At 34.6% G+C, this 18,350-nt stretch overlaps 1 protein-coding gene across 1 annotated transcript in view; it reads right to left on the bottom strand.

The window, feature by feature from the left end:
• The window catches only part of PEX3 (peroxisomal biogenesis factor 3), a 41,397-nt gene that overhangs the window by 12,011 nt on the left and 11,036 nt on the right, over positions 1-18,350 (bottom strand). The window contains exons 3-9 of the mRNA XM_008578863.1: positions 14,302-14,383; positions 9,234-9,277; positions 7,869-7,993; positions 7,505-7,571; positions 7,348-7,402; positions 6,452-6,620; positions 4,697-4,767 (exon numbers count right to left, since the gene is read on the bottom strand). Of these exons, the coding sequence (XP_008577085.1) occupies positions 4,697-4,767; positions 6,452-6,620; positions 7,348-7,402; positions 7,505-7,571; positions 7,869-7,993; positions 9,234-9,277; positions 14,302-14,383 (613 nt within the window). The remainder of the gene's footprint in view (positions 1-4,696; positions 4,768-6,451; positions 6,621-7,347; positions 7,403-7,504; positions 7,572-7,868; positions 7,994-9,233; positions 9,278-14,301; positions 14,384-18,350) is intronic.

The following is an 18,350-nucleotide window of genomic DNA, read 5'->3' as shown; positions in this document are numbered from 1 at the left end:
CACAAAAACTCTGATAAAGAATAATATATGAGTGCTATGAAAGTTAGAAAATGCCTAGTTATGTTGAGCTTTTCTTTTCTCAGAGTGTGCATATGTGCGTGGATATCTGTTTACTTTTTCTCCTTAGTTTTCTCTTTTTAAAAGCATTTTAACAACTTTACTGAGGTAGATTTTAGGTACCACAAAAATTCACCATTTTAAATGTCCCAAAGATTTTTAGTAAATTTACATAGTTGTGTGACTATTACCATAATCCAACTTTAGAACACTTTCATTGCCTTTTTTGCCCATTTGCAGACAATCCCCAACTTACCCCTAAACCCACTAATCTACTTTCTGTCTCTATAGTTTTCTAGACATTTTTTTGTTGTTGTTTTGGTGGCTGACCAGAGTTTTTTGGACATTTCATAGAAATAGTCATACAATATGTGATCTTTTGTGTCTGGCTTTTTTTTACTTAGCATAGTGTTTTTAAGGTTCATCTATGCTGTAGCATGTATCAATGATTTCTTCCTTTTTATTGCTAAATAAGATTCCAATATCTGAATATATCACATTTTATTTATCCATTTATCAGCTGATGAGCAGTTGGATTATTTCTACTTTTTGGTTATTGTGAATAATGCTGTTATAAAATTTCTTAACAAATTTTTGTGTGGACAAAGGTTTTCATTTCTCTTGGGTAGATACCTAGGAGTGGAATTGCTGGGTCACCTGGTAAATTTCAGTTTAACTCTGTTGTCTTTCAAAGGGAATATGGTAGAGTTCAAAGAAGAAAAACAAAATGATTATAAGGGGACTGAAATTGAAGAAATGGAAACTGAGGAAAAGAACACGGTAACTACTTCATAGGGTTATTGTAAGAATTAGATGTATTAAAATATGTAAAGTAGTATAGAACAGTGCTTGGAGCATAAGTGCTCAAAAATGTTAATTTCTATTCTTCTCATTGAATTAGATTCATTTAGACCAATGAAAGAAAGAGTAGCTTTTTGAAATAAGTGATCTTGTTTCCTATTTCATACACACAAAAAATAGAAGCAATGAGAACTTCCACATACTTGTCCACATCTACTAACTTACATGCATCTGTACCTATTCTTCGTCATCACTCCCTGACTCCTAAAACCAATCCTTTTACTTAAGATTCCTTTCCTTATTTCTTTCTGTTATTCAAGGCTCTTTGTTCTCAAAATTATCCTGCCTTCCTACATCAATTTCTTCCTCTACCAATTCAGGTCAATTCAGTAAATACGTATTTAGTATCGATTATACTCAAGGCACTGTTCTAAGAGCAGAGGATTCACTGGTGAACTAAGCAGACAAAAATTACTGATCTCATGGAGTTTAATCAAGTAAAAAGGTGTGTTTGAAAAATGCTTAAAGGGCTGGCCTGTTAGCTCAGTTGGTTAAGCTGAGTTATAACACCAAGGTCAAGGATTTGGATCACCATACTAGCTAGACACCAAAATATAAATAAATAAATAAATAATGCTTAAAAAACAAAACCAAAATCTCCTAGATCCCATATTCCCCTTCAAATACAATCCCATTTCTCTGTACCTCTCAAAGCAAAACTTCTTGAAATAGTTGTTTATCCTCACTGTCTCTACCTTCTCAACTCTAGTTCTTTTGAATCAGATTTTCTTCACTGCTCCTCTGAAAGTTCTCCATAAGATCACCCAACAACTCCATCTTGATACATCTGTTGTCATTTCTCAGACCTTACCTCATTTGACCTTTCAGGAGCATCTGACCCAATTAACTACAGTCTACTGCTTGAAACATTTTCTTCAATTCTGTCCCAGAACACTTCCCTCTTTTAGTGTTTCTTCTATTTCACTGGCAGCTTCTGGTCAGTCTCCTTTGCTAGCTATTCCTCCCCTTCACAAATTCTAAATATTGGAGTGCTCTATGACGCCGTCATCCTTTAGCTTCTATTTCTTACTGTCTCTATGGGAAGAACTCATATACTCGTACAAGTTGATAACTCCCAAAAATTTATATGTTTATCTGTAAACTAACTCTTGAATTCCAGACTTGCATATTCAATTGCCAATAGACATATCCACTTGGTATCTTATAAACGTCTCAAACTTGGGGCCGGCCTGATGGCGCACTGGATAGTGCGCCGCTTGGGAAGCGCGGCGGCGCTCCCGCCCGAGGGTTCGGATCCCACATGCGGACCGGTTCCTGCTCACTGGCTGAGCGAGGCGCAGGAGCAACGCTGAGGGTTGCAATCCCGTTGCCGGTCCCCGGTCCGGTACGGGGGCAACACTGAGGGTTGCGATCCGTTGCCAGACACGGAAAAAGTCAAAAGACAAAAATAAATAAATAAATAAATAAACGTCTCAAACTTAACATGGCCAAAATATAAATGGCAATTCCTATTTCCTCAGTTGCTCAGCCCCCATACCTAGGAGTTATCCTTCCCCCTTCTTTCATAACTCACCCCAAATAATTCAGCAAATACTACTGGTTCAACCTTCAAAATAAATCCACTATTTATTTAACTGCTTATCATTGCCACCACTGCTACCACCCAGTCCAAGCTATAACCATCTCTTGCTTAGAGTACTTCAATTCTTGAAAAAAGCTCCCCTCTTAAATTTCTATTTATTTATAGTCAATTTACCATAGAGCAACAAGAGAGATCTTTTATAAACAGAAACTATGTTATTATCCTGCTTAAAATTTTTCAATAGGTTCCCATAAATCTCAGAATAAAAAACAAATTCCTTACCGTGGACTACAAGGTCCAACACACTCCAGTCTCTACCTATTTCTTCACCCTCATTTCCCCCTCACTCTTCTAGTTCACTGTGCTCCAGCAACACTGGCCTTCTTAATATTCCTTGAACAAGCCAAACATTAGGATCTCTGGAGCTGTGCTTCTGCCTTGAACTGTATATTCCCAGATTATAAGGTTCACATCCACAGGAGAATCATGTCTCTGCTCAAATGATATCTCCTCAAAGAGCCCTTTTCTGACTAACCTATCCAAAATAGCATCCTTGGTCACTCTCTAGCCCCTTAAACTGCTTTGTGTTTTATCAGTGAAGTTATAAATACTTGACATTATATTAAATTTAATAGTTTGTTTTTCTCTTCCACTAAAATGTAATTTCTAGGAGGGCTGACAACCTAGCATCTAAAATACTACCTAATATACCATATATGGTCAATAAATATCTGATGAATAATTCAGTGAGATAGATGAATAAACACATTTGTTCTATCTTTGATATGTAGAAATCTCAAATCAAAACCAGCTCCTGAGAGTGGAAGACTAGGGCTATAAGTTTGGGAATCATTAATATACAGATAGTTAAAGCAATGAGAGTATATGAAATTGCCTGGGGTGGTTAAGGACGAAATAAGAAAATATATCTGGGAAACTAATGTTTAAAGGAAAGACAGAGGAACCTAAGAAGAAATTACCTGAGAGTTGGGAGAAAAATTAGGAGATTACATGGTCATGGAAGCCATGTGAGAAAAAAAATTTCAAAAAAGGCTTGATCAACAGTGTCAAATATCAGAGAAAGCAAGTAAGATGAACATTATGGTTTCACTGGATTTGGCAAAAGATCACTGATGACCTTTTCCACAGCTTAATGGAGTGATTTGTTGGAAATCTGAATAAGAAAAAAAGTGGAGATCGCTACTGTAGAAAGACAAAGAACTAAAACTTGATGAATTCAGACAGTAGATTTAGTAGCTGAGTTAACCTAAAAGCCTGCTAATTTTCTTCAAGGTTATGAAAAACTTTTATTAGGAGGGAATAGCACTTCCTCAGAAAATGGAACTAGAAAAAATAGGCTTTAATTCTTCCAAGGAGGCATACAGTATCTTTAATTTAAAAGGGACCTTGATATTTTCATCACTTAAGATGAAGTGGATAGGACAGGTACTACTACTTATATTTTATAATGATAAAATTACCTCAAAGCATTTAAATGGCTCAGCCAAGGCTGAATAGCTAATAAATGAACATAAGTCATATGGTCTTCTAATGCAGTCTTGTACTTTTTCCATTTTTAACACCCTGGTTCTCTTTTGGATGATTTAAAATAGTAATACTTAATTTAGGGAAGATGTGAAATTTTTATCACTCGAAGCTTTTAGGGACATTGTAGACTATCCTAAAAGGTTTGGGGCGAGTTGTTCTTAGGATGGAATGAGTGTGTGTGTGTGTGTGTGTGTGTGTGTAAGTGTATACACGAGCATGTGCAGGTACAGATGCATACATGAGAGTTAGCTATAGCTGGCTAGTGCTGGCTCGAAAAAGCAACTCTTCTCAACTCCCCAACTTGGCATTCAGTGACTTCAATTTAGCTTGAGATTTGCTGCAGCTAAAATTTCAGTTTCCTTTTCTTTTTTTTTCAGATCTAGTTGTTAAACATGCCAGAATTACTCTGGAAAGCCTTTTTCAAAATACAAGCACTAAGTACCTTCCAGATCCTCAACCAGAACATCAGAATCTGCAGGCTAGGGAAGTGGGTGGGCAAGGTATGGGTATCTTGAAAAAAAACCCTGCTTACCTCCAGTTTAGATAGAAAATCCTACTTAAAGGTAGTGGAATAGATTCAAAATTTATTTTTAACACGATATTAGGTTGTTAAAGAAAAAACAAAAAATGGTCTTAAGTAAACTCAAAATACAAACACATTTTTCCTATTACATGCAGTATACATACCTTTCCAACATGTCTCTAGTTTCATTGAGAAGTTTAATAGTGGTAACATCTCTAGGAGAAAGCCCACAGGCCTATAAAATTAAAATACCATACTTCAGGGTTTCAAAAATTAGCACAGGGTCATGATGAAACCAATCACATTCATAAACTCAAGAGTTCAGGAAATCTGAAAGTCTGTGTTCTATCAATAATCAAAAATGTTAAACTAAAAAAAGCAGTAAAGGTTTATGTGAATAGGAAAGTAGTATTTAAAACATGAGTCAAAGTAAAATTATCCTTTGTAAGATCTTTGTTTATCTGGCCCTTCTTGGCTAGATTTCTACTATATACAGACAAAGAAAAAAATAGGCTTTGAGATTGCAGAGGTCTGGGTTTTTTGTTTTTTTTTTTATTCATTAGGAAATTTTATCAAGATATATGTGTGTCTTTTTTTCATCACTCTAGTCTGAGGCCTGGTGTGTCCTTTTATTCTGAAGTTTCAGGTTTTAATTCAGTTCAGTGAGACTTGGCTCATCATTCCTCTTTTCACCTGTTCCTTTGAATGGTTTTCTTTTTTGGTTCTGCTGTTATTTGTTCCAGAAAGCTTAATACTCTTTTTGTATCTCTTTGAGATTCTATGAGGGTACTTCAAAAAGTTCATGTATTCATATTATCTTTTAATTCTATTTTTTCCATGATCTTTTTGAAGTACCCTTGCACTTTCTAAGTAAATTTTCTCCTGTTTCTTTCATTAATTCTGTTTCATCTCTTCTGCTTGTTCTGTTTAGCCTCTATCCTTCAAGTTACAGTGTTCCCTTAAATGGGATGCAATTTTTTTTTGCCTACTCATATAGACTCAAATATAGGGTATCTCAGCATCCAAAGAGGTTCATCTTTTGAGTCTCTAGGGCAGGGGAAAGATGCAGGCAATGAAACCATGACATTCTTTTCTAATAGGGCCTCCATGAAGAGGCACGGCATGGGGCCTGCCTCTCTGTTCTAAGGCTTCTCCAGTTGTTGAGAGCTACTCTTCTTCCAGTTGCAAAGAATGGGTGCAATTCAGCTGATAAATGAAAAACTATGAATATAAAAATGACCTACATAACCTGCAATCTTTGATATTTTTATTATTCTTGATCAATGAGTAACCTATGTGACAATTGCTCAGGATACACCAGGGTGTAGCAACACCAGAGTTGATAATTGTTAGATTAGGCCTTGCTTGTTTCTCAACTGGATTACTACATCTTCCCTCAGTCCATTTTTGTATTGCCACCATTTACTTATTTTAAAAAGCAAATGTGATTGTGGTACCAGTCTAATTAAAACTGATCTTTCTTTGTCTACAGATTTAAGTTGAGACTCCTTTACCTTCTCATACAAAGCTTTTTATGGTCTTGCCCCACCTTCAGCTCTGTGTTCTGCTACTTGATCTGATATAAATATGCTCTAGCAGTAATTTGATTTGTCTCCTGAGTTCCCCAAGTGTATTGAACATGTCTTATTCATTTTATATCCACATCACATAGTGTCCACTGTCACATAACTAACACTCAATAAAAATGTGCTGAATATCCAAAATTATAAGTGATTCTAACTAGAAATCAGCCATATTTGCAGTTTATTTTCTAAATTAATGAGATTTTATTTCAATTATTGAAATATATGTTTTTCAATCACCTTTCAAAAAGATTCAGAAATCAACATTTAAGAGAGAGTAAAAAACATTTTAAATATAGAATAACTGGTTTGGTTAAATAGTTATGAATTAAGCACCTGAACTGCTAATGGAGTTTCTTCATCTGGCATCATATAATGGCATAATAAAGATTTGGATCCATCTTTATTAATCCAAGAAGAAGATTTATGCTGCTCAACGAGATTTCTGATTTCTTTTAGTTTTTGCTCCAAGTCCACAAGGGACAAAGAATGTTTAAGAGAAACACTAGAAATAGAGAAAAGGGAATGGGATAAGTTGACACTACACAATACATCCTATACACATTCTTTTCTTAACAGGTTACTATCTGAAATCTTGTTTCATCTGGTCAAATGTTAAACTGCTGACTGGACTAGAATGGATTAAGAAATCAGCCATCAGTTAAGGGCCATTACTACAGAGCCAAGAAAAATCTTGCTACAGATTTCACAATAAAATTCCTATAGTAATTACAGATATTACTAGTATAAGTGGGAGGTAAAAGCCTCAGAGACAGATTTTAAAGTAGGTCTTTTTTCTCATGACCCAAATATTTCTGGTTTGTTTAGAAATCAACCAATAAACAAATTTTCCCCTCATGAGCCGGCCCGGTGGCGCACTCGGTAGAGTGCAGCGCTTGGGAGCGCGGCAGCGCTCCCGCTGAGGGTTCGGATCCCATATAGGGACTGGTCCGCTCTCTGGTTGAGCGTGGTGAGGGTTGCGATCCCATTACTGGTCACGACAAAAGACAAAAAGGAAAAAAAAAAAAAATTTTCCCCTCAGTATCAACAGGTTGATACTGATGAAGAAAATGAATTCCACAATGCAATACCCCAGGGCAATGTTCCTGCTAGCCTACAAAGAATTTCACAAATCATTGTCTGTCAAGTCACCACATTCACTAGAACAATCCTAATTTTTCTTTCATTCTTCAGAATGGACAAGTCAGAAAAGTCAATGAAAAATGCCTTACCTTCCTAAAACCTTCTGCACAGCTTGTTTAATGATAGTGATCAATTCTGTCAGGCCTATTAAGGGAAAACAAACTGAAAAGTCTAGCTTTTTAAATTCCTCAACAATACAAATATATGAATTAAAATAAGCATACAGGTCACAAATAATAATCTTACCATCTCCAAGAAGGTGTTGAATACTTGATAAATATTGCTGTTGGACATCTGGGGGAGCAAGAACTGTCTGTACAAAATAAAAATAAGGTTAAATTATCCAAGTTTTTAATTAGTAAATCAGTAATATTTTAACTATAACTTGAGCTGAGATTTTTAGGATCTGAAACAATAGAAAAAATAATATTCTTTAACATACCAAAAAGTCTAATTTCAAAATATGAAAAATAATCACAATGCTAAAGGTTCACAATCATATGAAATATAAAGATATTTCATAGAAATTTTTATCAGGATAAATAACATTCAGTTAAACTTTAAACCTCTTAAAAAAAGGGTAATATCTATTTAAGTCTATTAAACTTACAGTGCCATTTTTGCCAACTGCTGCATTATCCAGGTAAATATATCCACCAATTATGTTTAACTGGACTCGCAAAAGAACAACCAGCATACAAGTACTGTATACAGCCACGATACTTCTTGTGAAACCTTCACAGAGAAGAGAAAACCATTTGGTACTGTTATTAAAACACAAACGTTTAAAATCACAAATGATCCCTATGGTTATTTTTTCATAGCATGACTTTAAAAACATTTGTAACTGTTTCAAGTACAAAAATATACATATTCAAAATATTTCATAATTAGTCTATCTCCTTACAACTTGTTTAATGTAAATTAGGTGTGATGTCTTAATTGAAACAATAACCAATAAAAATATATTGAGTAAAAGAGGTAAATATTATTAGCTTAGAAAGGAAAACAAGGAAGGTCTGGGAAGCACTAAGATTTGCAGCCTCAGAACTGTGAGTTATCTAGGATGCCAGATAGAGTAAGAGAAGAGGGTTGAGTATGGAAGTACTAGCCTTCGGTGGTAAGTAAAGGAGGATGAGCCCATGTCAGGACATGAGGAAGGTAGAGAAAAACAGGGGGAAACCCTAGAAAGTAGGCTTCTCAGCAGCCTGGGACAGACTGTTCAAAACAGAGGCGAGAGCAAGGTGTCAACTGTTGCCAAGAGGTCTAGCAGGAGGAAAACGTCCAGTGGATTTAGCAACACAGAACTTACTACTGATGCCTGTGAGATCCGCTTGGGTAGAGACACAGGAGTGGCAGCCAGGCTGTAGTGTATCAAAGAGTGAGTGGGAATGAAGAAGAGAAGAAAGGGAATGTGGAAAGAGTGTGAGAAGTGCAACAGTTGAAAGGAAATATAGGGTAAAAGACAGGTTTGTTTTCAAATAGGGAAAGCTTCAGCATCATTCAGTTGATAAGGATTAGTTGAGTGGATGGGATGAATGGATGGGAAAACAGGAATAATTCGTAGTACAGTAGTATAAATCAGACATAAGTAGATATGTAGGTTCCAGGGCAGTTCTTTATTTCAACATTTTATCACTAATTAAAGTTTGCATACACTATCAAAGTATTACTATCTGCGTTGAAGCAATAAGTTCCTTTAAAGTACAGTATAAGAGATATCACTACCTAATATAGGCATACGTAGTCTAGGACAATTTTACCTATCATTATCATAACAATAATAATAGCGCTACCACTAATATTTACTGAGTATTTTCTATAATCAGACATTGATCTACTTGCTTTATGAGTATTATTTTATTAAATCTAACAACAATTCTATGAGGCAGGTAAAGAGTCATCCACATAATACAAAAATTTCCCTTTATAAATATTTTAAGAATTTGCCATCACACAGAGTATGCAGGCTTACTTATTATCTTCAGATCCTCCCATATTTCTAGCTTGTTTGAAGGCCTAAAGAAAAATATCAGAAAAAATAAAAATTATAATCTAATCTAATAGAAAACTTTGAACTTTATAAATCTGTATAAAAACAATACAGGATAACTGCAGAAAACAAAGCCCACAAAATACAGTAAAAAACTTTTGTAATTCAAGGAACTAATAATAACAACCATTTTCACTGGTATATATCCTTTTAGTCTTTTTCCTCTTTCTGACAATTATGTATACCTACATTATAAAATCATATAGCAAAAGCAGGAAAAATGTTTCTTTCCCTTATTTACTATTTTACAAATAATGACGTGAGTCCTGTAATCCTTCAAAGGTAAATGAGGTGTTCTTTGTTTTAATGTATCATTATGAACACATGAATTTACATATATACTTGATATATTTCAATCCATTGCAGTTATTATCCCTATTGATGTTCAAATTGCCCATCTTTGACCATTGGAGGACTATTTAAACTGGCTCCTGAATACTTTTGATTTGAATAATCTCTTATTAGTCTTTGATAGCTTCCACACTTTCTAACACGAAAAGTTGTTCTGGGTTCATTTTGTTCAATTCTTGCTGCAGACTTGAAATCACCCATTTCTCCAATAGTTCTAGTTCCTTGGAGTGGGAAATGGTAGTTACAGTATGAAACCTTTGATTAAGGATGTTTATTGCTACTGCGTAGATCATTATTTCTAAGACTTTTTGGTGGACAAAACTAGAAAATATGTATGTGTATTTATTTATATGTACATATATTCAGAGAGAAAATACATCATGAACTCATAATGATACTTCTAATTCAAAATTAAGCCCACAAGATTTGTAACTTAATCTCATTGATCCTACATCTGTATTTCTTTTTGCCTACACTAGAAATCAGTGGGAACAACATTATTAATACGCTTCATCCCTCACTCCATGCACAACGGTCTCAGAATAACAATAGTGATACTGAAAACAATTTAGGTTTTTGTTTTTCTAATTCTTTGTGTGCAAAGAGTATATACATCCCACTAAGGATACAGTGTCAAATTTCTGTTTTAAAGTCATTTGGCATAGTTTCTTTCTTTGAAGATACACTTTATGTTTAGGTTAATTTGATTATTGTACTCTCAATTTTTAGAAATTGCTTTTTAAATACTAAACATAGTTTTATAATTATGTGAAATATTTATATGATTCCAAAGTCAAATTTATACAACAGTATATTCAAGGCAGTCTGTTCCTATGCCACTTTATTCTTTCCCTTCTTCATAGGTGACTATTTAAAAAATGCTTTAACTTTCCATTGTCATGCTTGCCTCCTCAGATAAATGGAAGCATACTATACACATTTTTCCTTACCGTTTTTTAAAATATAAAGATATATTCTGTGGAGATCATTCTATAGTAATATATAGATAGTACTTTTTTTTTTTCTTTTAACCTCAACATAGTACACCATTGTGTGCATGTGCTATGTGGATGTAGTTTAGTGCTTTTCAAACCCCAATGTCAAAAGATAAGTTTTTCTTTTTTCTTTCCAATCTGTCACAAACCAATACTTTTGTAAAATGCAATGAAAATAAATTACTAGAAAAATGAAATAAAAAACCACATATATATACAAAATACAATCCCATATTTTTATTACATCCAGACATAAATTTGCATTTCAATAAGAAATTGAGTTACCATTACAATTGTCAGATATTACTAGCTTCTCAACTTTCTTTGCCAATTAACAGACTCTAGAGTTTTGGTCTTCCCTTTCCTAGATAACACGGGTTTAGATGATGTGTGGAGTAAATCCTGCAAGGTACTGCTGTAGCCTTAACCTAATCTAATGTTCAGGCCTCATGGAGGAATACCACATTTATTCTGATTAAACTGGGAATCAACCACAATTCAAGGGTGAGGTATTTTAACACAAATAAATCACATCTTCTTTTGAATGCCACCTTAGAAAATTTTCATTTTAATTCTTATAGAAATTCTAAATGAAACGATGAGAAAACAGTGGATCCAAAAATTTCAGTTAGGAAGTGCTTAGTAGCAGCAATTTGTGGAAGGGCAAATTAGGATATCTGAATTGAAACTGTATTTGTTGAAACTATATTTTATTTTGGGTGACGCTGGTGGGAGAAACAGAGTTATAGCCACCCAGGACATTTCTTCCTGTTGACACTCACCATGATTAGTGTTAATTATCTACCTTATTATCTACCTTAAAAGTAGATTTTAAAATACTGATGTTATCTTTTTTAAAAATTCCAGGGCTGACCAGTTGGCTCAGTTGGTTACAGCATGGTGTTAAAACACCAAGGTCAAGGGTTTGGATCCCTGCTCTAGGCTAGCCACCAACAAACCAAAAAACCAAAACGAAAAAATCTGTAAAAAATTCCTAATTCCAAATCTATGTAGAGGAATGGGGAAAAGCACATTCTACGCAAAGATTCCTTTCAATGATTGCCTGATGGATATCGACTCCAAGTTAAATATAACCAGACTCTTAATGTTGCTAAAATATCTGTTTAAGAATTAAACTAATCCTTTCAAAGTTTCTACCTCTCTTGTGATGGTGTTTAAGATTTTTTTTCCCACCAAAACTTCATTATCATTATCAATCTTCAATAAGAATGTCAAGTACTTAAAACAGTGATGGCTGTTTATTTGCTATTATGAAACTAACAAAAGAAGACTATCAAATCATTTATTTATTTCTGATTAGTTATTATCAGAATTGGTTTAGAGAGAAAACTAACTTGCTCAACAGGCTTACCTGAAATCAGCGTCTCATATAAAACTAATATAAAAGCAGCCATAAAACTGGAGCCTTATTTACTCACACTTTGCAAGGGCTCAAGCACCACCTTATGCAAATATTTTCAAATGGACATTCTCCCCCTTCCCAAATTGCAAATAGTACTTTCAAATCAAAAGAAAGGCAAAAAAAAAAAAAAAAACATTGAGATATTTACAGAGGAAACAGTAAATGAGGAAGACAGTGGCCCATCTTAAGTTCTCATAATTTAAGAAATTCTCCTCCCTGTGTATTGAGTAAGAAAAGAGGAATCACACCTTTTCTTTAAAGATGTCATGGGGCCGGCCTGGTGGCGCAGTGGATAAGTGCGCCGCTTGGGAAGCGTGGCGGCGCTCCCGCCCGAGAGTTCGGATCCCACATACAGACCGGTTCCCGCTCACTGGCTGAGCGAGGCGTGGGAGCAACACCGAGGGTTGCGGTCCCGTTGCCGGTCCCTGGTCTGGTATGGGGGCAACACTGAGGGTTGCGATCCGTTGCCGGACACGGAAAAAGACAAAAGACAAAAGACAAAAAAAAAAAAAAAAAAGCTGTCCAGGATTATGCATCAAAATTAATCCTTTTTTTTTCTTTCCTATACTCCTACATTTTACTTTTACTTTTTACCACAGCACTAAACATAACGTGTTGTGAATTGTGATAATTTGTTAAGTTTACTTCCTCTTTTGGATGACAAGGTCTTGGAGGGAAAGGGGCCTTATCTTATTATCCTGAATCCCCCAAAGCACATGGAACATATGGCCTTGCAGGAAACAGAGATTCACTGAGAAGGAAGAATGCTACCACGTCTATTATGTCTGTTATCATGTTGCTTTTGTAAAAGTGCTATTCACTTATTTTGTCTTGCCTTTCCAATAAGACTAAAACTTAAGGCAATTAAAATTTATTACTTTTCTGTTCCCTACTTATGCATATACAGGTGGTAATTAAGTATTTATTTGACCAACAGCAATCTGCTTATATGTTTCTTCATGTAATGATGTAAACTATTCTTAAACTAAACTTTATATCTGTAAGTAGGAGGGAAAATCTGTCACCCTCCAAGAATGATGAAATTAAGGGGAAAAACCCTTATCACTAGCATTATACTTTAATCACATAAAATAAACTCAAATACACAAATCCAATGTTATTTTGGCAAGTATTCTCTGAATATAGAAAATGTTTTCGAAGACATTTCCCAGTTTATTATTTAACATGAGCACTAAATTCCTATTGCAAAATGGAGATGATAATATCTGCCTCACAGGGAGATTGTGAAAATTAAATGGGAGCATGTGTGGAAGGTACCTAGCACCAGGCCTGGCACAGAGAGTCACTCTGGAAATAGCATTTCCTTCCCCCTTGCTATTTGGAGGGTGATTACAAGGCAAGTGATTATTTCAGTAAGACCATAATGATTAAAATGTATTTAGTAGGTTAATAGGGCTGGCGGTTAGCTCACTTGGTTAGAACATGGTGTTGGTAACACCAGGGTGGTGGGAGCAGGGAGGGCCAGCTACAAACAAAGCAAAACAAAGAAACAAAAAAGTTCTAAAGTTATTTAGTGAAACCATCCCTGCTACTCACTCCGCTCTGCCCCTGACATTTTGTTCATTAAAATAAGAAGCCATTTCCTTCAGGAAGTCTTCTCAAACTAACACAGCATCATACCAAATTGCAACACCCTAACAAATACCAAACTCCATATATAAGGTTATATATGTGAAAGTGCTTTGTAAACAGTAAACTGTCATGGTAATGTACATTATTAGTATATGCTCATGTTATCTTTGTACTTCATTTTTTTAGTAACTTAAAATATAACTTCACATGCCTTATTTATTTAAAATGTATGTTCACATGCCTTATATATTACACTGCAAACTCTTTAAGATGCAAAATATTTAAGATAACTTTGTCAGCTTCATAGTATCTGGTTCAGGAGCACATTCCATAAACACTCAGTAACTAAATTTCTGAATAATGTCAAAGTGATATAAGATCTATTTATATGAAAAACAATACATGCTAATATTGCTTTGTGCAACAAGGTAAAGCATAAATAAATGGACAAAATTAAAATGGATTCAATGATACAGTCAGTTAATATTTTTTTCTAATTGAGCCTACATATTATAAGCTTCAATTAGAAACAAAAATAAGGAAACAAAGACTTTTGAAAAGTATATCAGTTCATTCTATAAACTTTAAGCACAGTGCATAAACAAAAAATGCTGTAACTGGCATTTACCTGTTTTTTAGCAGAGCTGTGAGGCTCTCAGAATTGAGTTGCTGCATTAAGGCCTCTCTCAGTGTTGGAAGCATGGACAGAACTGTAATACAAACGAAAATGAAAAAGGTCACAAGTCATATGACTGCTCTCATTGACAAACACGTTGTTTTAGGTCATATGATAGGGTTAGCAACTAGATAAAGAATTCAAATTATTACTATTAATAATACAAAACTATTATATACAAATAAATCATTTATCTGCTTATGTTAAGCAAACAAAATTACACATACACTATGATCACAGAAATTTAAACAAGTACACACAGAAGAAAGAATAGAAAGAATAATTCCCGATGTTAACAGTAGTGGTCTTTGGGCTATGGATTACGAATAATTCTTTTTCTCTTCTTTTCTGTACTCTCCAAATTTTTTACAATAAATGTTTACTTCAAAAGATCAAAAGCAATCAGCTATACTTTTAGCTTCATACTTTATTTCTAATTAAAAAAATATTTATTAAATACTACAAAGCAGTAAGCACTTACTATAACCTAGACAAAAAATGCATTAGGTTAGGAATTAAGAGCTGCTGAATTTTAGTTTTGGCTTTGCAATGCTTATTGCTTGCCTGTTACTCCCGGGAACAATATAAAGCTAAAATGAGATATAGTACTCTATGGAAAAAAGACTGCACTTAATTTTTAGGAGTTACTTTATTTATGGCTCTATACGTAATATAAGAGATGTTGGAGAAACACACACATACAAATTTAAAATGAGTTTCTAACACTAAGTAAAAATAACAAAGTGAAAAAACATCAAAAGATAGCAAACACCACATTCTAAAAAGGAAAACTTTAGTGTACAATTTTTACTTCCTGACTAGGCAAGACATTAATTACAAAATACATATTACTATTTTTCTTTAGAAAATTCAGATTTTAATCTACTCAACATTTGTTTCATTGCTGCACTTGGTAGCTTCGGCATATTTCCTCAAGTTATATGTTTAAATCACCTAAGTTAAAAAAAAAAAATCACCTAAGTTATTTTAGACCAATATCTAATGTAGCAGTTCAGAGTTAATGTAGAAGGTGACTTATCTCTTAGTGTACTTGGAGTGTATATATCTAGTCCAAATGTAGTATGTTATCTTACAAAGGAAAAAGCAAGGCTAGAGACCTACATTCAGAAAATGGAGTTAGTGAGGAATTGGTTTAAAGATTATGTGGAATAATGACATGATTTGAGAGGAGTCTCTTCTATAATTCTCCTGAGAGATAAAAGTTTATTTCTTTCAACCAAAGCCTATTCAACCAAAGACAAGTCTATTCTTGTCTAGCCATCTGTATTAACATTGAACAAATATGTTTCTCTATCCAGTTGAATATAGCACTCATATCTTCCTTTAGCCATCTGGTCTCTTTGCTAAAGATTCCCAATCCAGCCACAAATCATGGGATTTCACCAGCCTTATATTTGTGTGATCTTGTTACTTAATGTCTCTGTGCCTCAGCCTGTAATCTGTACATTGATGATAACACAGGATCCACCTTATAGAATTACTGTAAGGACTGAGACATATAAAATAGTTAGAACAGTTCTTCTTTGCATATGGAAACGCTCAGTGTCATCTCTTAGCATCTTAATAACACGCGAGAGGCGGAAATAGACCAGCACTCTGACTACTGCAGAATATGCTGTGACCTTTTGATCTGAACCACACACTTTATTACTGTCGCTTGAGATTAAATTAGTTTTTCTGAAAGTCACAGTCCTTATTCATAACATGTTTATGCTCAACTAGAATTCCCAATCCTTACTCATATATCCTGCTTCCAAGCAAGCTTGATAATTTTTTATCTGTACAACTGACTTTTACTGCAGAACAATTCATCTATCTCAGTCTAACACCTAAATTGAAAATTCATTTGTGGTGTCAGCTATGTGTCCAAGCATCGTGTTATGTGTAAATTTAATAAGCATGCTTCCTAAATTTTTATTAAAATCATAAAGATGATAAAGCTAAGGGCAGGGTACAGAAGCATTCCATTAGATGCTGTCTTTTAAGTTGAGGTCAACTTCCTACATAAGAAAACTAAGTATATTTGCCCAAAAGTACTAAATTTTTCTAGTATATCCATTACATCTTATCCAAAAGGATAGAAATTTAATCATATTATTTGGACGTATTATCAACGCATACCAGAAAGCTAATTTGGAAAAACTTTCAGTGAACCTATATTTTGGCTCCTAGTGATCACCATCTTTTACTGTAAATTGCCTATAGTCAGTTATTTGTTCATCTGACGGTTGTGATAATCATAGAAATGTGCAGCCCATATATTCTGCTGGGAGGAGCATAGTTAACTGACAGCCTCAGCTGCCACCCATCTGAATCCATTACCATGTTTGCACTGCTCCCAGCCAATGCCAGTGCTTGGGTAGGGACATGAAAACAGGCCCATTCCTGTGGGTCTCCTCTACCAGGGAACTTTGGCTTGCACAGTCCCATTGGCTTGCCAAAATTTTTTTAGAACGTGCTGTACTATGAGACTCTTCTTACCTAATATTCCTTCCTTCCTTCCCCCTGCACTGTCAGACCTGCATTGTGATCTACAGGCTTTCCTTGCCTACTTCTGCCCCCTGCCCCTCCTTTTATTTTTCACAGGTATTTTCCTCAGTAGATCCCTTGCACCTCTAATCCCATCCTAGCATCCAAACCAAACTAACACAAAAGTCTATGTCAGACTGAGATGTATTTTGAGACTCCAGTGGCTAATCTTTTCTGTTTTCCAAAAATATGAATAATAACAAAAAAATGAACCATTCCTATTCTCTAGAAATTCATTAAAATGAATTTTTGATGATTACTATTTGCTTTATAGAATGAAGATATTTTCCTGAGTATTATTACTTCAAATACTAAAAACCATCCTCCAGCTGTAACTTTGGATGTGCTTCTTAATCTTGATTTCAGCCTCAAGTAAAATGAAGCAAATGAACTAATAATACAGTCCCTTAAACTCTCAAAAAAAAAAACAAAAAAAAAACAAAACTAAAATTCTACTTTAAAAATTGAATAAGGAAAACTTACCTATATAAATTCTTCCTAAATTAATTGTTCTTGGAAGAGATGTTAGAGAAAAGATTCAACTTTAAATAATAAAAAAGAAAAACAGGTTTGACATGGGTTTGAGAATTCTTCAAGGAGTTATACCAATTGGAACATAATACCTTGTTCTGCAAGGTATGGGCAGATTGATTATGTTATGGCATTCTCTCAGGAGGTTTCCACCTCTGGAGGTTAACTTATTACCACTAATTAACACTGACTGAGGTATACAATTGTGCAAACTTACAGATCTGTAGTTGCCCACTATAAATTTAGCAAACTTATGACTCTCTACTATAAACTGTAAGACCCAATGGGATCAGGTCTACTTCTGCAGCCTTGTTTCCTATTGCTTTTCCATCGCTCATTCCACTCTAGCTACATGGCCTTGTTGCTGTTTCTTCAATGTCCCAAGCTTGTTCCCACCTCAGGCATTCCGCATGGCTCCCTCCACTGTACCATTTGTTTTCTCCTCAAATAAGCCTGATCTTACTGATCTCTCCTGATCACCCCATCTTGAAGAGCATCCCTACCCTCACACAGCTTTATTCTCCTTATAGCAGCCATCACTGTGTAAAGTTATCTTTTCTTCTTACTAAAATATAAACTACAAACGTCAGGGAATTTTTTTATTGTTTGCCTCCTGCTTCCCCAGTGCTGAGGGTACCACAGTATTTGCTGAACGAATAAAATGAATGAACAAGTATTTATACTGATTTTTTAAAATTCAGATTACAGTGATGTATTTCAATTAAATAATGCAAATACGAGCATACCTCAGAGATATTGAGGGCTCAGTTCTAGATCACTACAATAAAGCAAATATCACAATAAAGCAAGTCACACACATTTTTTTGGTTTCCCAGTGCTTGTAAAAGTTATGTTTATACTATACTATAGCCTATTAAGCGTGCAATAGCATTATCTCTAAAATAATGTACGTACCTTAA

Source organism: Galeopterus variegatus, unplaced genomic scaffold, assembly GCF_000696425.1.
Source record: "Galeopterus variegatus unplaced genomic scaffold, G_variegatus-3.0.2 Scaffold1775, whole genome shotgun sequence".
NCBI classification, from domain to species: domain Eukaryota; kingdom Metazoa; phylum Chordata; class Mammalia; order Dermoptera; family Cynocephalidae; genus Galeopterus; species Galeopterus variegatus.
Note: the sequence above shows the minus strand (reverse complement) of the source record. Positions and strands in the feature narration are given on the sequence as shown.